Source organism: Amphiura filiformis, chromosome 17 (assembly GCF_039555335.1).
Source record: "Amphiura filiformis chromosome 17, Afil_fr2py, whole genome shotgun sequence".
Classification (NCBI taxonomy): Eukaryota; Metazoa; Echinodermata; class Ophiuroidea; order Amphilepidida; family Amphiuridae; genus Amphiura; species Amphiura filiformis.
Window position 1 is genome coordinate 7,214,918 of NC_092644.1, and position 25,010 is coordinate 7,239,927.

The window sequence follows — 25,010 nt, forward strand, 5'->3', positions numbered from 1 at the left end:
ATCTTTATCTTCCACACAGGGAGACAGGCCTGTACGCAGGGGGGTGCGACGCACCCCCCCCCCCCCAAATTTGGAAAAGTATACAAAAAGTCCCAAAATGTCAAAATTTGCGATCGTAGCGAGAAAAAAAATCATTTTTTTACGCTTTTTTTGACAAAAAAAGGTCAAAATTTTGTCCACTTTTCACAAAATTGCCCCCCCCTGGAAAAAAGTCCACTTTTTCAAAATCAGCACCCCCTAATGAAATCCTGCGTGCGGGCCTGCAGGGAGAATTTCAAATGGGAAACCTAAGTAGTTTGAAATCAACCCCCCCACCCGTGTGGGAGATAAAGGTCATGTATTCCATGGGAAATATGGATTTCAACTGGAATAGCCCAATTCCAGACTCAGTTCAGTTCCATTCAAGTCAGCTTTATTTCACCAAGATATTACAAATATGTGATACAAATGTCCTCTAAAATTGCAAAATATTTAAGACATTTGCACCCAACTCCAAAAAAAACTCAATTTCCTGGTAATACCACAATTTTGAAGAGTTGCTTGAGAATCATATTCGATGCGCAGATCGTCACTGGACATGCTCAACCAGTTCATAGTGTGCAGAACAAAAAACATACATTTGGGTGTATTCCCAACACATTTGGGTGTATTACTAATACATTTGGATGTATTCCTAATACATTTGGGTGTATTCCTGATACATTTTGGTGTATTCCTAATACATTTGGGTGTATTCCCAATACATTTGGGTGTATATTCCCAAAACATTTGGGTGTATTCCTAATACAATTGGGTGTATTCCTAATACATTTGGATGTATTCCTAATACATTTGGGTGTATTCTTAATACATGTTGCACATTTGCCACAAGATAATACCTCTACACCACTAGACTTCTTTTCACTAGACTTAGTCCCAGTCTTTTGATCACAAACAATGTCATTTTGTTTTGTTTGATTTGTAATAGATTTATATGTAGTCCTTCTAGTAGACGTAGGTCTAGCTGGACATTGGTTATGTTGCTTAGAGTCCATCTAGCATAGAAGTCCATAGGGTAAGATTCCTGTCATTCAATGTATTGCAGAACAGATGCCTGTGGGGAGGAAAAAAATAAATTATTTTACATAGTATACAAATATATACTGCCATGAGAGGTTTGTCAGTACAGATACCAAAATTAAACTTTCATTTTTTTTGTGATTTGGACAACTTTAGCTTAGTGCATGATTTGGTCAACCAGCTGAGAGTTGCCAGTTGATAGGCCTTTGATTTACCTGTTTATTAAAATGGATCAGTCTTATTCTGTTCATCTATTGTTATTTTATGTCAAGTGTAATAATACAATAGAACACTATCAAATATGCATAAGGTTAAACTAATTGTAGGCAAGCATACATTGTGAAGAGGGAGTCCTCACTTCCAGACAAGACTTGGTCAAGTGAACACACAAAATATTGTGTGTGTGTGGGGGTGTGTGTGTGTTGCAAAATTGATCGCATCATCAGTATATTTTGTGAGAACAAAATTGATTGTTCTTGTTTTATACCAGTATAAGACCTATCCAAGCCAAAGACAGGCTTTGCAATTGTTTTATTGTACCCAGGCAGAGGGTGGTATAAGTTGGCATAATTATTATCATCACCCTATGGAGTTGTGAAGATAGAGCTGTTGAGTCACACAGGTGTGTGAGTTTGAAATCGATCTGCAACTGAATTGGAAGTCACCAAAACTGACGGATGAATTAAGTTTATAAAACTCTTAATTGTTATTGCTATTGTGTGAAATTATATGCATGCTTGATACTGTATGTTGTTTTCTTAATGTATTATTTTAAAGTTTAAAAACAAACTGGTGGAAATTGATTGTATTTGAAGAACAAAGAACTTGCATGTTTACATGATTGTTAATTGGAGATATACTCATGCACTTATACATGTAATATGAATAGAATGGAATGAGTATCATGTGTAATTATATATTATTTTAATGTCATAAAATAATGAGTCTGATAAAAATGATCCCAAGATTTGCTTTGGTACTTGTATTATCACCACTTGGGTAATTTTATTAAATGTTTCAGTTCTCGACCGATACATCCAACCATGAACCAAACATTGTTACCGCTACCAACCAAATCTCTGTGAATAAATTAACTGTACCATTTAAAGTGACGGTTTGGCCACCTAGCTAAGACAAACCAATCTGTAGAGATTCGGGTCAGCACACCATCAACCAATTCAGGACGGCTAACATAAATGGTTCCAACTAAATATGACGTATAAAAATGTCGGTATTAAATTTTATTACTCAATAATGGACTTGAACTGAAATGAACTGAAATGAAATGAATTGAGAACTCCAATATTCAACTTAACTCAGGTACTCATCAAACGAAGCAGTTGAATTTTGTACATCATTGTCAAAGATATTTAATTATTATGTGAAATCGTTATTCGTGTAGGTTATATATTTAAGATTGAAATACACGAAAAAGTTACTCATCAAAACGAAACATTTGTATTTGGTTGATCATTATCAAATACCTTTAATTTATTTTAAATTGTTATATGTGTGGATATTAAATATGTGATTTTGAATTACACAACATTGATTGAAGATTTGATGTATTGATCACAATACTTCAACTGAAATTTATTTTTGAGTGAATTACTTCAAAAATAGGCCAGTGTATTATTTGATATTTTCGGCTATCATTTTTTTTAAATAATTTGCTTTGTGAATCAGTCAATGTCACCCATTCATATAAGTTGCAATTATTGAATTATCTGAAGAAAATCAATTTGTTTTCAATTAAGCATTTATCAGTTGTTGTAAAATACAATTAGGGTAAAAAGAGCTGATTGATTCCTTACACCTTACCTATTATATTGTTGCATGTGAGTTGGGAGTAAGTAGAAGGAATAATCACCTCTTACCCACTTTAACTTTTGATCATTTGAACAATAATACTTTGTTTAAATTGTTTGATTTTATGATTGGATCTAATCAATTAAGTCAGATTATTGAAAGAAGTTGTATGTATGTAGTTTAAAATGTTATAATGTAAATGAAATTGTGTTAATATAAAAGAACAACAGAAGATATACTTATCTAAGAACATATTAAATGAAATAATCATTTAAAGATTTAAATTACTGTTGTCTTGTGTTCATAATTCTTATTTGTGTGAACAGTACCGCTGTTTTTTAATTACAATCCAACATGTTCATCCTTCGGGTGTGACAAGGTTCTGGTTAAAACTATGGGCCCGAGGTGAGATCAATAGTACTATTTTCCTGAGGCGCGAGCCGAAGGAAAATAGTATTAATTGATCTCAACGAGGGACCATAGTTTTAACCAGAACTTCGAATAAAGGCAGTATATATTTGTTTTATATACTTCATTAATATGTTCTTTGTTCATTGATTGGTTAAAAGGAAATTATTTGGCGTTTTGACTCTCCAGCTTCTATCCTGAGTGAACAGCACGACCAATTTAAGCACAACCTATATTTTACCCTTCAAAAAAAATCGAATAGGCTAAAATCGGGCTAACCAATTACAGCAGCGAAATCACGCTATGGTAGTTTCAGCGTGCGTGAACTGTTCTGTTGCATCAAACGCGCACGCGGAAGGCATGGTCAAAAGTACTATTTACGGCTTGGAGGTACTATTTACGGCTCATCCGGGACATTACACACTTATGGCGGTATGTTGACAAGCTTGCAATGGTGAACCAATGTATAGACATTCATGAACAGTGCTAAAGCATTGCTTTCCATATAAGCCCTCAACCAGGATAGATTGGGACAGCGAAGGATTTTCACCCGCCCTACTCTTTTCTATACTGACTGCAATTGTATGTATTGGTATGATTCTCTATACACATCACTGACAGCTTAACATCCCCTCTGAAGGATGGAGTACTCTCATTTATTTGATTCTTAATGAACCATGGGGAGAGCAGAAGTCTAAATTTAATCTACAGATGCTGCCAATTACAGGGTTGGGCTTGAAGTGTAGCTAACAATTGGGCTTATTACCCTGATCGGAACTGACTGTAACAAGGTCTTTTTATCATGGTTCATCTGCCCTGCCTTTACCAAATATATTGTAAATGTAAAAAGCTAGCTACGGGGTTCCCACACCTTGAAGCCTTTGAAATTCAAGGACTTTCCAAGGACTTTCAAGATCCAAAAGCATGATTTTCAAGGACTTACCACAACACAAAAATCATGATGTGGCTCTTCATGCGGCACATATTAACGAAAGTGACAGCTCCTCTCCACTCCCCACATTTTGTCAAAATTCCAATTTTCAAGGACCTTGTGCAAATTTCCAGGACTTTCAAGGCCTTGAAAAGGTGTTTTCAAATGCAAGGACCGCAGGAACCCTGTAGCTTAGTACTCCTTAAATACCTATTTGGCAGCAATGACAGCATAACATCGAGGTGACGTGATAGGGTTGAATAGACAAACCAAATAGGCTTGCTTCACAGATTCCTGCAAGGAAGATTAAACACAAAAGGAGAACATACAAGTTAAGGTTAGCCAACTATTTTAAACTGTTGTTCACAGCATCTTGCGAATGGTAGTGAGCTTTGGCAAAAATTGCATTGCAGAATTCAAATACCACAGATAGAGTTGTGTAGGTCCTGTGGTTCTTGAGTTATGTTGTAACGAGGACAACAACACTTTTGTAAAACGTACATAACTAATTCACAACAATAAATCAAGCAAGTTTTCAATGTATATGATTTGTAGAATAACATTTTGCAAAACATCAAAGTGTTATTTTTCAATAATATATCGATTTAAATAATGAAAATCAATTTTTTTTTGGCTGCTTCGACCAATAATACCTCCTCTAACCTTAAGGCAATTCTTAATCCTGGAATTATGGAAACTGTTGCACCTCATAACTGCTAAATTGTTGGTTTAATATAAAGTATAAAAAAAGTATATAAACGGCAAACACATGACAAATCCATCTGTGACATCAAATTTTGGTAAAATGCTCAGTTTTGGACAATTTTTTTAGGATAAAAAAATTTTTCATTAAATTTTTTTGTATTAATTTTCGAAAACTAGATACAAATATCTAGAAAACTTTCAAAATTGACCAACTTTACCAAAAAAGATTGACATATGGGTGAAAATCATGCTTTTTTTTATCATTTTCAACCATGTTTTGTGAATGCCAAAAGGACAAAGAAAAACTAGAAAATGTACTGTGGAAATTTGGACTGTATCGTTAGGCAGATCTTTTGGTATTAACCCTGGAATTATGGATACGTTTGGGCCTCGTAACTGCCAAATTGTTGGTCTAAAATATATGAAAGTATACATATTTAGAATGGCAAAGAGTTGATGGATCCATCTGTGAGGTCAAATTTGGGCAAATATGCTCAGTTTGGAGATAATAAAAAATGCCTTTTAACCCATATATTTCGGGCAACATAACAAAAAGTTTGTTAAATCTCATAGGGACTTTTTTTAGGTTAGCCCCTGTTGGAAAGTTCCGAAATCCTTGTTACACCCCTGCAGACAACGAATTATCTAATATAAATTGAAATCTTACCTGCTCTTGTAAGTAAGCTAACTTGTCCAGTACTATTAAAGCCTCTATACTAGGAGCAAGAGCTGCTCGCAATTGGTGAAATGCTTCCAGCTTCTTCATCTCAGGTTTGTAAGTATCATGATACTGCTGAATTACTTCATCTGAAAGCTGTTTGAAGAACAGAAAATCAACAAAAAAAAAGGTTGAAAGAAGTGAAGATGGCAATTTATTTCTGTGCATCAACATTTACTTATACTTGCATGTCAGTAAACTAATGGGCTATTCCATCTAAAATCCATACACCCCCTACGGAAGACATGAACTTAATCTTCCATATAGGGAGTGTGAATTTCAAATGGGGTTACCTGAATGGGTTACTCCACTTGAAATCTACACCCCCATTGTGGGAGATTAGGGTCATGTCTTCATAGGGGGGTGGGGTGTATGGATTTCAACTGGGACAGCCAAGTCTATGACCACACATTGTTTCTGCTGATAAGTTACAGTATTAATCCAATTCAATCTTTAATTAATTGTACAGGTGGGAGAAAGTTCAAGTGATTTGGATGTTTTTCTGCAATTTTTTTTTTCAAATTGCTTATAACTTGATCCATTCATAAGATTAGATGACACATGTCAATCAAAGCAATATTGCAACATGTCCAATCGGTTGCAACTAGTAACTTTTAAAGATACATTTTAATAGTTTGAACCTATTTCAATTGGAATCGAGCCACTGAGAGATAATAGTGGAGAACTATCACCTCCATTATTCCATCAGAAACATATTTTGTCCTTTGCGTATGCCACTATGTGTTGCGACCGACGATGTCATGGAGGAGGGTTTTACAGCAGCAATATCACTGGAATTCTTAGGTTTTGGATGGTATTTATGAGTAATTGGGTTCTCATGTACTCATTGCAAGTGTTCAAAAATTAAGAGCCCTCAAAAGTTAGACCAAATAGGGTTATGCAATTCAAAATGAAAAATGATAACCAGTCATTTTTTGACACATTAATGTTGGCACACTCTGGCATACTAAATGTAAATGGCCACCCCTCTCCTCCAGTTCAATGTTGATGAAAGCAATTTTGACATTGGGTTCTCCAGTCCCCCTAATTGGTTGACGGGGAATGGGGTAGGGAAGGGGAAAGGGGAAGGTTTGTACTTCTCATCAAACATAGTTATACTAATTTCACTGAACTCTCAGAGCAGCAATGAAGAGTTCCAACATATTATCAAGTGTGCCAACTATTTATTTCTTTGATTGTAGCTTCTCTTTTGATTATTACTGAGTGATATTTGTAGACCGCACATAAATTTTGGAAGGCTATTATAACATAACAAAAGGGCAGTTCCTGGTAGATGCACAAATCCATTAGTGTGTGAAATTGGTTATTTGTACAGAAAAGAACACTATAATCTTTTCCTGGCCCATATGTGTGTATAAAAGATATATGTTTGGTCTGACTGCAAAAGGTTAAATTTCACAGAAGTGGTATGTACAGCACATGGTGTATCCTGGGATGCTGTGAAAATCCTCTTTGGTTTCAAACATACCTTATCCTCCTTGTAACCCATTTTCTTCAAAGCTTTCCTTGTATAATCTACAAAATTAGCGCATTTGGAGGCTAATTTACCAGTTCTCTGCTGCCTGTATGTATGACAAAAATAGTGAACAACATGAGTACAGTAAGCAAACAAATTAAGGTACCAGTTATGTTGACCCCTGTATATCCTAAACAAAGACAGATATGTCATAATTGGAACCAGCAGCCAATAGTTTCATCTTTTAGCTTGAATTTAAGACCTCATGCGTTGAAATCGTTCAAGCAATATAGACACAACTTTAAAAAAAAAACCAGGAAGATGCAAATTCAAAGTTGCAGTTTGCTCCATTACATGCCCTATTGATTTGTACACAAAGCGTTCTTCAACCAGAGAACTAGCGCAGTGCTTCCATTGATTAGCACATTAAAACTAGCGTTGTGCTTCCATTGACTAGAACACAAAAGAGCAACTTTCGTTTCTTCCTTAGGTTTTAGGTCGCTGTTTCTTTAATTCTCAACCAATTTCAACAAATAAGGTCTTAAATCAGAGCTACAGAGTACAGGTATTGGCTGTTTGTTTAATTTTGACACATTTGGCTTTGTTTAGAATATACAGGGGTGAACATAACTGGTACCATAATTCTTTTGCTTACTGTAGTTCAAGTACAATATATCTGCTATCTGGTAGACGTGTAAACACAAACAATGAAAGGGTAAAAAAATATATACATAGTACAAGAGAACTGTTTCATTTGTGCTTTGTTAACAAGTATGCGCTTGAAATGGTAACTTCCGGTTTGAAATACAACATGGTAGCGCCAGATATTATTGGTAATTATACAAAATTCGATCTGCAAGTGCATTTTTATGGAAGAATGTGATTTACATGATTTAGTTAAATATATGAATATTCTGCATACCTATCCCCCCAATAATTTGCCAGGGGGGGGTGGTCCATACAATCACCCCCCCCCCCCCAAAGTTGATGCCTGTGTATGGGTTTCTGACCAAATTAACCTCATATTTGGCCATTTTAGCCCCGAAAGTGCAAATATTTGCATGCTTCGCACATGAGTACAGTAAGCAAACAAATTAAGGTACCAGCTATGTTGACCCCTGTATATGATCCTAAACAAAGACAGATATGACATAATTGGAACCAGCAGCCAATAGTTGCTGGTTCCATATATCATCAGTTTAACTTTCAATATGGCATAATTTCCGTGCACTTCGCTGGCATTTGTACCACAAACTTATTCTGTCACCAAAAGGTGCTGGATTCACTATACTTCAAGAATTGTTTCCAACCCCATCCCCTCCAATGTAAAAAGGAAATCTATGCCACTGTCTGCATATGGCCTTGACCTGTTAAAGTTATAATAATAAACAAACCCTACCTAGTTGGTATTGAATAATGTTCTTTTAATACGACTTGTAACACAGCTCTGTAGAACAGTTTCTCTGTTGATAGTTTCTTTTCATGCGCCAATCTCTCAGCAGCCTGCAATGAAGTAAATAACAATAACAATAACAATAACATCTTGTAAGTGAATTGCTACATTGGGCCATTCCATTTAAAATCCACACTACCCCAGTGGAAGATTTTGGAAATATCTTCCACTGAGGGAGTATGAATTTCAAATGGAATGAGCACATTAGGTCTCCATTTGAATTTCATAGACCCTCTGAGAAAGATTCAACCTGAATCTTCCCCTGAGGGAGGGTGAGTTTCAAATGGAGCTGCTAATGTGTTCATTTCATTTGAAATTCATACTCCCCCTGTGGAAGATATTTCCAAAATCTTCCACAGGGGAAGTGTGGATTTTAAATGGAATAGGCCATTGCTACAGGGAGCCACATCCTGTTGAATATACTTTTCCCTTTTCATAGTCCTATGCCCAACTATTTCTTTAAACAGTCTGTCTGGTTGGACACACACTTGGGTCCTGATGGGACCAGGCTCAAGCAAAATATACTTAAGGATGCACACAGGATCACTGAAGTGTTACATGGCCAAAATTGAGTTTTCATCACTAATGTCATCTTCAACCCGTATTTTATCTTGTCATTAATAGATTTTAAAGAAATCTTAAAATTTGAACCATAAGAAAAGCTATTTTAAAGACCCTTTTTCATTAAAAATTAGTCAAAATGCAAAAGCAAATAAATCATTGTTTTCCATAATAAATCGCGTTCTCATGTAACGCGTATTGCGCGCGATAGCAACAGCAAAGACACGCACACATGGTAAACTGGATGGGCGAGGTGATTGCTGCACTGGAGTCGCCAATCGCGATCACTACCGTTTATCGTACGGTATTGATCTCTTCCAAGGTAGGTATAGCTTGCACCATTGCATTGCGAAACTGCGGGCCGACAGATCATCACCGTCCCCGTCCCAGAATCACTAGGCCTACTCGATAAATTTCACCAAAAAAAGTGCTGATATAGTGGTATAAAGTGTTTTTTTTTATATATGAACATAATAGTGAATTTTTGTTTGTTATCTATGCCCGTGGAACAGTGGCATAGATATTGTATTTGTTGTGTTTAGTCTTCGACTTCTTCTTCTCCTCCTTCTCCTTCTTCTCAAGACCAGTTCTTTGCACTCCTCTAGCTCAAGAACTAAAGTAGCCTTGGGGCCCATACTTAGTACAATGATGGCCCATGACCCCTAGAAACATCCTAGGGTACTCCCGACCCCAGAGGTCAAAGGTTATGGGCTACAGTGGGCAATATGTGTAAAATTTCGAACAGCTCTAGCTCTAGAACTATAGCGCCCTCAGGGTTCATACTTGGTATAATGATGGCCCATGACCATTAGAAGTAACTTATTGTAGCCTCGACCCCAGAGGTCAAAGGTCACAGGCTACAGAGGGCAATATGTGTAAATTTTTAAAACCGCTTTAGCTCAAGAACTGTAGCGCCCTCAGGGTTCATGATTGGTACAATGATGGCCCATGACCCTTAGATATTTCCTGCAGTAACATCGACCCCAGAGGTCAAAGGTCATGGGCTACAGTGAGCAATATGTGTAAAATTTCAAACAGCTCTAGCTCAAAACCTACAGCGCCCTCAGGGTTCATATTTGGTACAATGATGACCCATGACCCTTGATGTATTCTGTATTAGCCGCATCTCCAGAGGTCAAAGTCTAAAGACTTTAAAAAGCAAAATAGGTACAACCTATTCAGTATCGAAGTTACGTAATGTTACTATGTCAACGGGATCACGCGCTAGAGTAATGAACCACGATCGAAATGATCACCACGTAAAGTATATGGCACTCGAAGGCATACCAAAGTAGCGTGATCCGGTAACCAAGAGAATTACGTAACCACTTCGATGCTGAATTAACACAGTGTAGCGCAATAGGTAGCGTTTTGTTAGCTACCTGTGTTTGCAATGATAACGGCCCGAATCGTACGTCAAGGTAATTGATCACTTGACAAAAATTCCCTTAAAAGGGAATGTGTAGGCATTTTGATATTGGTGCCTTGGACCACCTCAAAAGGCTGTCATTGTGGGACATGGTGTATGGTTGGTTAATGGGTGTTAGGAGGGTTAAGGGTTGTCACGGTTTGTAAGGGGGTGACCAAGGGGGTGGTCACCAGTTTTTTTAGATTTGGCGCCCAGTTGGGCGCTTTTTTAATTTTAAGTGCTATGAGGATGATACTTATATCAATTAAAGCTTATAAAAAGGGCTTCCACATAATGGTCACCAACTTTTGGATTTGGCGCCCAATTGGGCGCTTTTTTTTAATTTAAGGTGCTATGAGGATAATACTTATATCAATTAAAGTTTATAACAAGGGCTTCCACATGGTGGTCACCAACTTTTGGATTTGGCGCCCAATTGGGCGCTTTTTTATTTTAGGTGCTATGAGGATGATATTTATATCAATTAAAGTTTATAACAAGGGCTTTCACATGATGGTCACTAACTTTTGCATTTGGCGCCCAATTGGGCGGTTTTTTATTTTAGGTGCTATGATAATGATACTTATATCATTTAAAGCTTATACCAAGGGGTATAAGTTTTCGTTTTGTGAATAGGGGAAGAGGGGGGGTTGGGTGTGGTCACGGGCATAGATATTCGTGTTTGGTCAAACACAACTGTGGTTTCTAGTGCCATTCTATGGTTTCTTATCTATGCCCGTGTAAACGGGGCATAGATATTGTATTTGTTGTGTTTAGTCTTCGGCTTCTCCTTCTTATCTATGCCCGTGGAACGGTGGCATAGATATTGTATTTGTTGTGTTTAGTCTTCGGCTTCTCCTCCTTCTCCTTCTCCTCCTCCTTCTCAAGACCAGTCCTTTGCACTCCTCTAGCTCAAGAACTAAAGTAGCCTCGGGGCCCATACTTGGTATAATGATGGCCCATGACCCCTAGAAACATCCTAAGGTACCCTCGACCCCAGAGGTCAAAGGTCATGGGCTACAGGGGGCAATATGTATAAAAATTGAAGCACCTCTAGCTCAAGAACTATAAGCGCCCTCAGGGTTCATACTTAGTATAATGATGGCCCATGACCCCTAGAAGTAACTTATGGTAGCCGCGACCCCAGACGTCAAAGGTCACATGCTACAGGTGGCAATATGTGTAAATTTTAAAACCGCTTTAGCTCAAGAACTATAAGCGCCTCAGGGTTCATGCTTGGTACAATGATAGCCCATGACCCTTAGATATTTCCTGCATTAACATCGACCCCAGAGGTCAAAGGTCATGGGCTACAGGGAGCAATATGTGTAAAATTTCAAACAGCTCTAGCTCAAGAACTACATCGCCCTTTGGGTTCATACTTGGTACAATGATGGCCCATGACCCTAGATGTATTCTGTGGTAGCCGCAACCCCAGAGGTCAAAGTTCAAAGGCTTTAAAAAGCAAACTAGGTACAACCTATTAACACAGTGTAGCGCAATAGGTAGCGTTTTGTTTTGGAGGGTTAAGGGTTGTCACGGTTTGTAGGGGGTGACCAAGGGGTGGTCACCAGTTTTTAGATTTGGCGCCCAATTGGGCGCTTTTTTTATTTAAAGTGCTATGAGGATGATACTTATATCAATTAAAGCTTATAAAAGGGCTTCCACATAATGGTCACCAACTTTTGGATTTGGCGCCCAATTGGGCGCTTTTTTTTAAGGTGTTATGAGGATAATACTTATATCAATTAAAGTTTATAACAAGGGCTTCCACATGGTGGTCACCAACTTTTGATTTGGCGCCCAATTGGGCGCTTTTTATATTTTAGGTGCTATGAGGATGATACTTATATCAATTAAAGTTTATAACAAGGGCTTTCACATGATGGTCACTAACTTTTGCATTTGGCGCCCAATTGGGCGTTTTTTATTTAGGTGCTATGATAATGATACTTATATCATTTAAAGCTTATACCAAGGGGTATAAGTTTTCGTTTTGTGAATAGGGGAAGGGGGGTTGGGTGTGGTCACGGGCATAGATATTCGTGTTTGGTCAAACACAACTGTGGTTTCTAGTCCTTCTTCTCCTTCTCAAGATCAGTCCTTTGCACCCCTCTAGCTCAGGAACTAAAGTAGCCCCTGGGCCCATACTTGGTACAATGATGGCCCATGACCCCTAGATACATCCTAGGGTACCCCCGACCCCAAAGGTCAAAGGTCATGGGCTACAGGGGGCAATATGTGTAAAATTTCAAACAGCTCTAGCTCAACTACTATAGCACCCTCAGGGTTCATACTTGGTACAATGATGGCCTATGACCTTAGAAGTATGCTATGCTAGCCGCAACCCCAGAGGTCAAAGTTCATATGCTTTAAAAAGCAAAATAGGTACGACCGGTTAACACAGTGTATCGCAATAGGTAGCATTTTGGTAGCTACCTGTATTTGCAATGATAACGGCCTGAATCGTGCGTCAAGGAAACTGATCACTTGACAAAAACTCCCTTAAAAGGGAATGTGTAGGCATTTTGATTTTGGTTCCTTGGACCACCTCAATAGGTTGTCATGATGGGACAAGGAGTGTGGTTGGTTAAGGGGTGGGGTATAAGAGAGAAGTGTGGTCAAGTCTGGTGGTGTTTAAGAGAGAGTGAGGGTCTGATGGGGTATAAGAGAGAGTGAAGGCTTAGTAGTGTATTAGAGAGAGTGTGGGCCAGTCTGGTGGTGTTTTAGAGCGATTGATGGTCTAATGGAGTATAAGAGAGAGTGAAGGCTTGGTAGGGTATAAGAGAGAGTGTGGGCCAGTCTGGTGGTGTTTTAGAGAGAGTACGTGTATAGTGGAGTATAAGAGAGAGTTAAGGCTTGGTGGGGTATTAGAGAGAGTATGGGTCAGCCTGGTGGTGTTTTAGAGCGAGTGAGTGTCTGGTGGAGTATAAGAGAGCGTGAGGGTCTGGTGGGGTATTAGAGAGAGTGTGGTCCAGTCTGGTGGTGTTTTAGAGAGATTGATGGTCTAATGGGGTATAAGAGAGAGTGAAGGCTTGGTAGGGTATAAGAGAGAGTGTGGGCCAGTCTGGTGGTGTTTTAGAGAGAGTGTGTATAGTGGAGTATAAGAGAGAGTTGAGGCTTGGTGGGGTATTAGAGAGAGTATGGGTCAGCCTGGTGGTGTTTTAGAGCGAGTGAGTGTCTGGTGGAGTATAAGAGAGTGTGAGGGTCTGGTGGGGTATTAGAGAGAGTGTGGTCCAGTCTGGTGGTGTTTTAGAGAGAGTGATGGTCTGGTGGAGTATAAGAGAGTGAGGGTCTGGTGGGGTATTAGAGAGAGTGTGGTCCAGTCTGGTGGTGTTTTAGAGAGATTGATGGTCTGATGGGATATAAGAGAGAGTGAAGGCTTGGTAGGGTATAAGAGAGTGTGGGCCAGTCTGGTGGTGTTTTTAGAGAGAGTGAGTGTATAGTGGAGTATAAGAGAGAGTGAAGGCTTGGTGGGTATTAGAGAGAGTATGGGTCAGCCTGGTAGTGTTTTAGAGCGAGTGAGTTTCTGGTGGAGTATAAGAGAGAGTGAGGGTCTGGTGGGGTATCAGAGAGAGTGTGGTCCAGTCTGGTGGTGTTTTTGAGAGAGTGAGGGTCTGGTGGCGTATAAATGAGAGTGAAGGCTTGGTAGGGTATTAGAGAGAGTGTGGGCCAGTCTAGTGTTATGAGCATTACATGTATATCAAATGAAAGTTTAAAACAAGGGGTTTCACATGGTGCTCACCAAGGTTTCGTTTGTGAATAGGGGAAGGGGGTCAGGTGTGGTCATCACGGGCATAGATATTCGTGTTTGGTCAAACACAACTGTGGTTTCTAGTTTTTGTTTTGTTTTTCAAGTTTCATTCTGAACTTGAAAAGATGAAATTTATCTGTAAGAAGTAGTTACCCGTAAGAAGCCCTGTACTGATGACGCAATCTCACCCAGATAGATAGAAAACGTAGGCCCTAAATATTTTGCTAGTAGGCTAGACTCAGCCCGTATAGTACATCATTAGGCTTATTATTTTATGTTTAAAAATTTGTTTTCATTCATTCATTCATTCATTCATTCATTCATTCATTCACTCGTTCGTTCGTTCGTTCGTTCATTCATTCATTCACTTCATTTCATTGTTATTATTTGATTTACCATGTTGGTGTAGTTGGACAAGAATATAGGCATATAGCTTATATTTTCTGCAGTCCCAGCCTTGTTTCGGGGGGCTCTGCGGTCGTTCAGTCTCGTCTTAATTTTGAAGACCATAAAAAATAGGCAAGCAGTTTATACTACCGGTAGGCCTATATTAGATACCTAAGGCCCTGAATAATGTTTCAAAGTGTTATTAAAACACGGATTTAAGATTCGTTTTCAAACGTTCTCTGATTGACCATTAACGCAATGTCTAAAACGTTGACATTTCACATGTTTCAATACATCATATCTATAGGCATAGGCCTACAACTCTATGTCAAAAATGTCGATATTTGAAATCGGCATAGCGAAACGCAGCGCTTATGAAAGCATTTTCATGAATGTTTTAATGCTAAATAATAATTTCAAACGAGAAGTATAATCGAAAAGGCCGTGTGTTTTGAACTCGCCACCCTTAGCGTTACATCACAAATATATGAATTTTTACACCAATCAAGTTTCAAATTAGAATAGCTCCACAACTATCAACCCTAAACTAGCAAAAGTATACATTTTTGGAAAGCTGAAGGCAAAGGCAATTTAAATATACACATTTCAACTCATTGTACAGGGTGACCTTGAAGTTATACAGGGTGGAATAAATAAATTCCAAATAAAAAATGGGTCACTTAATGCATTGCTTATTACTAACTTGCAGTTATAAACTGAAAGTAAACAACATTGATTTGGTTAGAGGTTAGGGGGAGCCTACTGACTTTGGAAGAAAAAAAAATCACAGCTGTTTGGTAATCTCGGAATACAGGGTGTCCCAAAATATGTTCAATTTTGTTTACAATTAAACATTTTTTGAACTGAAACATCTTACCCCTAACCCAGACAGAAAAAGTAAGTCCATATTTAGATTCCTCATCAAATTTCCTCTCAGAAAATGTATATTTTGACTATGATAGGGTAAGTAATTAAAAATTTACAGCAACTTTTAGATTTTGAAGACATCCGCATCACTTCTACAGTGTTTATTATGAAAACGGGTAGTTTTGTACGTAAAAGTTTGTATTTTATAGACTAAACCAATCATAAAGTGTTCAAAATGATTAAAAACAATTAGCAGAATTAATAATCTTTCAAAAGATCTATTAACCATGTCTGTAGCCCATATGATGCAAAGATATGATCATTTGATTCAATGCGCACACACAAAATCTTTATTTCCCATAGACTTTGCACATACCGCCACCGCCTCAACCGCCACCGCCTCAACAACCACCTTGGCCATTCTGAACTCAAACAACTGTACCTCCACTATCTTAGCTAATAAACAATTCTCCTTTGGAGGTCTGTTAGGGCACTCATTTAGCTACAAAATGGCACCAAACACACTACAATACCTTTTGTTAAAGCAGAGATATAACAATTTGAACGAGTATCGATTTGGAAAAGCGTAACAAAACCACCATTTTTGGGTGGCGAGTTCAAAACGCGTGGCCAAAACGCAAATTCGTGCTTTTTTCATAACCCATTTTAACTACATTTCCATTAGTAGGCTTATTAGGTCTACCATATGCCATGATTACGATAAAGGCTTTTGGTTTTACAACACTTTTTGCGAATGTTTTGGCCGAATGCCTTTTTATTTGCAATGTTTGTCTGGCTTTCAACTTTCACGTTTAGGCCTATACTGTTTTCTGTATAGGCCCTACTTTAAAAAGTAAACTGCTTTAAAGCATTTTTCGTGAATGTTTTCATGCAGTGTTTTAAAACGCTCTTTATAGCATGATGCCTATATACGGTAGGCCTACTGCATAAACCACAATCTAATTTAAAGCCATAAGTGTTCCGTTTTCTACTTTTGAAATTCGGTTTTGTTAGGCTATGTAAATTTCCGTGTTTTTCAGTTTTCTTGTGACCTCTCCGTGTTTTGCCCGATTGCCCGTTTAACATATACCGGGTATATAGGCCTACTTTTTTGTCCGTTTTACAAGAAGTTTATTCAAGACATATTACAACTTTTACCCCACTTTTTACACGTTTATTTGATTGAATACAACAACAGACACACTTTTTTAAAATTTTTGTTGTTGTATTTTATTCACTTTTTATGCGGTACAATATATTTTACAACTTTATTGTGGCTTTAGGCCTATAATAGGCCTATGACTTTTGTAATGTGTTTGATATTCCGTAAAAGTTAAAAATAAAATATGATAACAACAAACAATTACAATAACAAAAAGCGGAATATTGAGTAATGCACATCAGAATCTTTTAAAATTGTTCTTGGGATTCCTGTGATGTAGGTAGGCCTAGCTATATAACGGGCGTTAAATTTAAAGCCTAGGCCCCTATCTTTGGCGCAGGACGGGCCGCGGTGGTGCCTCTCAAGAAAAAGCAGCGAGTAGTAACAACATCATGTTTATGGTTCAGAAAAGGACAATGAACATAAAAATGCAATATTTGTCACCACAAAAAAAAAAAGAAAGAAAGGAAAATCACAAAAAACGATAAAATAAAAAAAAAGCAAGCATTTTTAAAGCAAAATTATGAAAATTAGCACAAAACAGAAATCGCAATTATCATGATTGATTATGTCTCAATTTATTCTTCATTTCATAACACTTCCTGCTTATCTGCTAAAATAATTGCTTGTCAGTTATTCTATATGCTACTTTTAATGTTCTGATGTCCGCAAATTTTAATACAGAGCATGATCTTTTTTTTTACGTTACAGGACAAAATTGTGCTTAAATAATCATGGTTTCGTTTGCGGCAACACGACCATGCACTGTGCAACGTATTCGCGTAACCTGTCTGTCTGTCCATGGCAGTCGCTCCTCAAACGCCGACGCGACCTTGCGGACGCTCTGCTGCACCATGGAAACAAGACTAAAGTAAATAAAATGGCTACTCCATGTGGATAAACATCTGCCGAATGTGCACGGATAATTTTGTCATATTGTATATTTTACCTTCTAAATCACAACAAAAATGCCAATCTGCTGCAGTTGGGCGCCTTTCTCATTTTCTAACTTGACCAAACGTCACAAGTCACCGGATTATATATTTATGGAATAATCTTCAAAAATGGACCTAAAATTCGCTGTATTTTTCTAAATCGCGATTTTCGGCAAGTTCACTTTTGACCACTTTTAACCATTTTTGGTCCGCGGTAGCGTCTAAATGAAGCATCACTGAGGTAAGTTTTTAAGTCAAACGTTTAGATATGGCCAAAATCTAGATAGTGTTTTTTCATTTTTTTAAATTAGGGCCTAGAACTTTTTTTATCACCCATGATTCAAAAATTTGAACACGGGTCACACGTTTTTACTGATTTTTTGCCTATATTTTAAAAACTAAGCAAAATTTCGAAAAAATAAAAAAACACTTTCTAGATTTATTAGTCTAAATTAATAAAATTCATGTTTTACAGTTTTTGATTTTCAAATAATTTTTTTATGGCGGACCAAACATTTTTGGTCAAAAAAGCCGTTTTTTGGTATTTTCTCGAAAATTGTACTTTTTGACCCAAAACTGATATTTTAAATGGATTTATGAGCTCATTTCCTTTCAAAAAATGTATACTTTTATATACTTTACATAAATAGTTTTCGAGTTATGAGGTGAATAATAATGGATAATTAGTGATCCTGTGTGCCTCCTTAAGCCAAGCTTACAAGCTTATATAAAGCCACAGTTTTCAGGGGCGATCACTTCAAAGAGTCTTAAAAACTAAAATCAGGATGTAAACTCCAGTAATATTTTTAATATTCAAGCATAATCTCACAACACTTACCGTAAAACCTCGATAGTTAGCATATGTGCTTACTATCGAGCGCTTTTAAAAACATGCAAATATGAAGAGCCCCATCCACAAAAGTGTAAAGGGTTTTGAGCAAATTATCGATACACATAGTTATATACAAACAAGTAAACCTGCAAATTTGTATCTCAACCCCATAGCTCAGTTGGTAAAGTGCCGGACTATGGTATAATTTCATATTTTCAAAAGCGCTCGATAGTAGGCCCATATGCTAACTATCAAGTTTTTACAGTATAACAAAGCATTTTGATATACTTACCATACAAGCTATCATTTTGGCAACACCACCAATCCTCGTCTTCTGCAATCTCAAACAAGAACTCATAGGAAACCCATAGTGCACGTCAGGCTTCATTCCCTCATATGATGTTGTCGTTTGGTCTACTTGCTTGAGTTCATCAAACTCTTCAGTCAGCAGATGATAGCAGCATGGTACATTACACACGACACGGACCCTTGGGTTAGACAAGAATAAACGCAGCATGGACGAGCTGAGATCACCGCATGTGTGGAGGCCAGATAGAAGCATTTCCTGTGAGGTAGGATTTGTTTCCATAATGACAACATAAATTACAATTGGGTAAGTTGATTATTGACTTAACCCCCTGAGCACTACTTGCCGATCTAACAATGCCTCTGATTGGTCAATTATGTGATATCTTCACTGTAATCACCAATCAGAATGGAGCTTAGCAAAAAATTCACCCCAATTTTTTTGCGTGGTGTAATTATTCTAACAATGTTGCTGATTGGTCCAATTGATAATGAAAACTTCTTTTTGACCAATAGGCAGGTAGTTCTCATGGAGTTAACATTGTAAAATGAGACCAGCATTGCCGTATGGGTATACCAAAAGTATAGTATACATGTAGCTGTTAAAGAAATGTATCATGCATGGTTTTAAACTACTACATGTATAAACAGAACCAAATTTAACAAAGTTGATGCAGAAGTTTTTGAATGATCTGCATAATAAGATTGACAAACTTTATATCTATATATAACCAGCGTTGGATTTAAAATTTGCACAACGATCTGTAATGCAAAGTAGGTGATATTCTTATGATATTAGCATATGTTTTTATTGTAAAAATTGCTACAAGCTGAAATTTGTGCAGCAAGTTGTCCAAAATGGAGAACATTTTGCTCTGCTACCAGTGGCGGCGCCAGTAATTTTTTTCAGGGGGGGGGGGGGGTTCTTGGGGCAAGTGAATTTCTGGGAGGGGTGCAAAAGCAACCAATTTTGGGCAAAATTGCTGCAAAAAGTGGCAATTTTTGTAATTTTGGATTTTAACTGGGGGCGGGCAACTGGCAGGGGCAAGAAAAATGTCTGCCTCACCAGGTAAATTCAATGCTGTATATAACTTCATATCACCTAATTCTTCCTACACTTACCCTTTGTGCATTTGAATCACAAAGTAATTCAGATACATCTGTGTAAGTATCTACAAAAGCAGTGACTGGTTTATATATAGGTGCTCCATCACTTCTTGCAGAAAGATCATTCTGTCTACCAGTTTTTTCATCTTTATCTTCCAATTTTAGAGATGAAATCCTATTTACAATAGTACACTGACATGTTCCTTTGGGTTCATCCGAGTCTCTTATTCCTGTATCCTGATTGCATTCACAATCTTTGAGTTGAGAGTTACCTTTAAATTCTTTCACTGATGATCCATATTCGTTATCTAATGATGATGCCTTCTCAGAACATCCATCAGGCACTTTACGATTTTGACCTGGCAACTGTTTCCTCATTTTTCGACCTCTGACCTTTGCACCATGACTATTGGTATCAGATGAATCAATACCCAGGACATTCAAGGAATGTTTTTGTGTCAAGTGTTGCCCTAGGTAACCTTTACCACTTCCTATGTCAACAACCTGTTCAAGAAAACAAACCATTAAAGAAATAAATGAAATAATGTTCAACTAGTCTAGTATAAGGCAAACATTCCCCTTCATTGTATTTATGACAGGGAATTTGTTACGTTATATCAGAGTCTTGGACATTTAGAATGAGTGACCAATTGGCACCCTTGAGCAATCAAAGTATTAGAAGGTAAAAGTTTATACATGGGTCAAAATTGCTCAAATTTTGTTTTTTGTTAACTTTAAACCAATTCCATATTAGTCCTCTGGTCATAAGAATTCAGAAAATATATATACAAATGTAGTTTGATCTCTCTGTGACTTAAATCAGTCCTCATATTCAAGGATATGGTATGAGTTGTGATTTGTATAACATAAAACATTGAATAACATTCAGGACTAGGACTCCGCCATTGAGGACTTGGGCTCAGACTGGGTCCTGGACACCAGGGGCTCGGATGAGGGGGACTCAACTACAGCACTGATCTGTTAGCAGTGAAAATATCAAAGGTCAACATTTGGGTTCCATATTACAACCTCTGTAAAAAGACACCACCTTCAGTGGCGTAGGTACTAGCCAGGGGTGTGGTGCAGAGTGCCCCCACACACACACACAGAAAATTTTCAGGGACAAAATGGGGACGGCAGAGAGCAAATTGTCCTTAAAATGACCAAATATGGAACAAAAAATTGACAAATGGGGATGAAAATCTGGCTTTGCCCCCTAAATGGGGACAAAAATCTAGCTTTACCCTAAAATGGAGACAAAAATTTGGCTTTTCCCCCTCCTCTCACACCAAAATCCTGGCTACACCACTGACAACCTTCCACAGAAACACATAATATCTTTACCTGTTGAATATTGGCTCCTTTTGCTATTGCTGCTATGACATCAGACATTACATCTACTTCATGTGATTTCTTCTCAGACATAAAACTGTTCATTTTTTTCATTACTCTAGGCTCTGTCTCATGCATATTGCTTTGTGATGAGCTCTTGGAATTTTCATCTGTGGAAAAAAAATGGGAAACACTTGATTCTTTATTTATAATGAATTTGAGGCATACGTATCCCATGCTGTAAATAATGCCATGCATGCGATAAGAGTATAAAGTCAGCTTTCCTCCCAAATTGGCTTCTTTTGTACCATGCTTTACAGAGAAAATGAACCAGAGAACAGTCATATAATATGCACTCAAAAATACATCTTTTCACAACAAGCTGGTGCTTAACTGGCTCCAAAGCAGGGGCGTAGGTTTTGTGGTGCCCAAGGCAATCAATACATTGTAGAATGGTATATCTTTGAGTTTTCTCCTCGATCTGTCAGAACAGTGTGAATTTCAGCCTCTCATTAAAAAAATGACTGTTTTTGTTGATGAAATGTGTGTGAAGCTCATGCAACTTATGTATAAAATTTGTTGTTATCTCAACCCCCATCTACAAATGTACACACCTAGCTGTCATATTTGTTGTGGGCTTATTGTGTGTGCAAAACAATGGAATTTGTTACAATAACCAGTGCTCTAATAATATTTACACCAATTGAGGCATAATCAATGTAAATTTTAGTCTGAAATTTTGTTGATCCCTGTATCAAAAACACTCACCTCGCACACAAAAAAAAAGTAAAACTCAATTGTTTTTGATTACCCCGTATATTCCACCCCACCAAAGTATTTATGGTAACACTCCCTGAAGGTCCTGTAATGAGATAGAGGGGACAATCTTTTTCTTTCTCTTTAGGGGCCCCTAGTGTTTGCTTTATAAAGGCCCATTAAATTATATTATACAGTTTGAAAATGCAGGGTACATGTATATTGTTATTTTCTACATTGATCACATTAATTACCGTACTGAAAAATTACCAAAATTAAGGGGTGGGACCGTGGCACTATACTTTAATTTAAAAAATATTATTATTTTTCTTTTTTGACCTGGACCCTATAGCTATATAATGCTGGGATCATTCATTTTGTTATTCCTCACTCACTTACGTTTAAACCCACAAATATCCTCTAGAGCAGTAAGTACTTGCATATTTTCTAGCCTATTATGGTAGACATCTTGCATGAAATCTCTCAAGTTGGATAGTTGGCCAGCTGATTCACTTGGTTGGTTCTCATCATCTGTATGAAATGTAGATAAAAAAAAAAGATAATACTCTTAGGACATGTTTGGTTGTGTATTCTTTCAGATGGGAACAAAGTACAGTATAGAATACAGAGTTATGTAGTACTGCTGAATGCAGTTGTGCATAACTACCGCGGGTGGGGGGGGTCAAGAACATGCTAAAAAAATACCAAACAACCATGCATTTTGAACTCACCTCTTTTGCATCTCACACCTTTTTTAAAGAATTTTTAAAGATTGAATTCAATTTATAAAGTTTAACTTTTCACCCTACCATATAAAAAAATTCCAAAAAGGAATGGGGCGAACAACTGAGAAATTGTCAGGAGCATATGGATTGGGATTTGAGATTTTATAACTATCCAGATTTTATGACAAAAGAAAACTGAAGCAGGCATCATTTATTACTGGATTGAAATAATTGAGGGCAAGAAAGCCATACGGTACATCATACATGTATGTAGTGTCATTCTAATGACTTCAGAAAGGTGATTTTTATACCAGGAACTGGAAACCTCTGGCTACATAATGTTATACCAGAAATTTCTTGCAGATTAATTCGTTTAGCAAAAATATCATCAAATTTGAATTTTGTTCTGGTATACCAGAACGAAATTACAACAGTGGCCTATGGAACAGTGTAATACACATAGTCATGCATAACTCGCAAGGGCCAGAGCCAAAATTCCCATTTGTGGCGGGACGGAATTTTGATAGACCTTTTAACTTGTAGCTCTGTGACTGTTAATTTTATGGATTCTTCATGTTCTTAATATAAACAAGTAAGTTACAGACTACATTCACACGCAAGAAAAATAGTCCAAAGAATCAACATGTTGCCACGGTAACACAAATTCATCGATGTGGCGGGACGGAATGATAAACTTCACGTATTTGTGAACACAGTACATTTGTTGAATTTCTATCAAAAGTACTGGGATAAAACATTTGTTTCTAACATTGGTATTTACTTCAACTATCCTTGTTTTGTTATGGAAGGAATTATAAAATTCACCCCCCTCTTTATAGTACCCTCATTAATTTTTAAAAATCATGTCAATGTGGCGGGACGGAATGTAGCGGGACGGAATTTTGTCCACCATGTCAAAATCAAGAAAAAAAGCAATTAATTCACTTCAAAACTGACAAAATTGTCTTTTCTTCCACTTCCAATGAAAATTTGTTGCAAAATATTAACTGAGAAAGAAAATTTTCATCCCTTCCTGAACTTAAAAAAATCACCTCAAAATGTGGCGGGACGGAATTTTACACATTTTTTAATTTCTTTCTTTATTTTTGCAAACTCCACTGAAATTGTTTTTAGTGCTGAAATTGTCTATACAGAAGACCTTTATAATACCATAAACAAAAAACCCTATCTTTTTTAAATATGTAGTAACATCAAATTTAGCAATTCCGTCCCGCCACACCAAGAGGGCGCTACATGTGTATTTTATTGCTTGCAGTCCGAAATTGATGGGCAAATTTTCCTTTTTTTTTGCCAATTCATAATCTTGGGTTAGTAGTCTATTAAACCAGAGGAGAAATTCACTCCTGTGACAATTTCTGAATTTTAGGTTGAGTGATGACCATTTTTGGCTCTGGCCCGCAAACGCAAAATCGGTATCAACTGAAATTTTGGCAATAAGCTTTTTTCGTGGATATCTACTGAAAGCTACTGAAAAATAACATAAAAAGAGGATACTAGGATCACGAAATCCTACTTTAAATTAGGTAATTACATACGTACAAATGTAACTGAAACAATGGAATACTCAAAACAGGAGTCATTTTCATTTTCCTCATAATATTATGAAAATATGAAAGTATATCTTCCAGCCCTGCCACCCCACCAAAGTATTTCTGAACACTCCCTTTAGATAAATATCAATGCCTAGTCCGAGGTGCTCTGACGATAACACTCCGATCGCCAGGCAATCTACGCTAAGTAGGCCAGTGGGACAACGAAACCGCTACGTGAACGAGCTAATCAATGCCAAGCATATTGTAAATTGATATCATATAGCAATAGCAAGCATATGACATGTAGAATGATATATTTAAAGTCAAATCTTACCCTGGCGAATTGCACTTAATGATACGGGTAATAAGCACAAATCGTTGTACGATAAGCTTAGTAATTCTGCTTGAATTGGAAATGGAACATATTTCCAGACATTTTCAGTAATAAATCCCACCAAATTAACAGATAAAATTGCATCATAAAAATGCAAGAATTTCGCTAGACGTAGTATTTTGAGTTCAGTGTCTGTCAGTTGAGTTTCTGTTATGTCTGTAGCAGTTTGACTAGCATGACTACTAGCCATTTCAAATCATGAAATTTAAAATAATTTAAATTTGTAAATCAAATTCCAAATGAATACAACATGATTGGATTTGGAATTTCAATCAAATACTACTAGCATGACTAGTTAGTAGTAGGTGTACTGTGTGTCTGTACACATGTGTACTTGTTTCAATCCTTCATGATGAATGCAGTTCATCTGC

General features: G+C 37.2%; 1 protein-coding gene across 1 annotated transcript; it reads right to left on the reverse strand.

The window, feature by feature from the left end:
• Window positions 1-451: 451 nt before the first annotated feature.
• Window positions 452-24,850, reverse strand: LOC140138354 (probable methyltransferase-like protein 25). The gene is made up of 10 exons (XM_072160259.1): window positions 24,580-24,850; window positions 22,367-22,498; window positions 21,224-21,381; window positions 19,895-20,383; window positions 18,759-19,031; window positions 8,507-8,610; window positions 7,120-7,213; window positions 5,580-5,726; window positions 4,418-4,501; window positions 452-1,093 (listed from the first exon to the last, which is right to left on the reverse strand). Exons 1-9 carry the CDS (start codon window positions 24,827-24,829, stop codon window positions 4,418-4,420), a joined length of 1,731 nt encoding a protein of 576 aa, XP_072016360.1. The 5' UTR covers window positions 24,830-24,850; the 3' UTR covers window positions 452-1,093.
• Window positions 24,851-25,010: the final 160 nt, after the last annotated feature.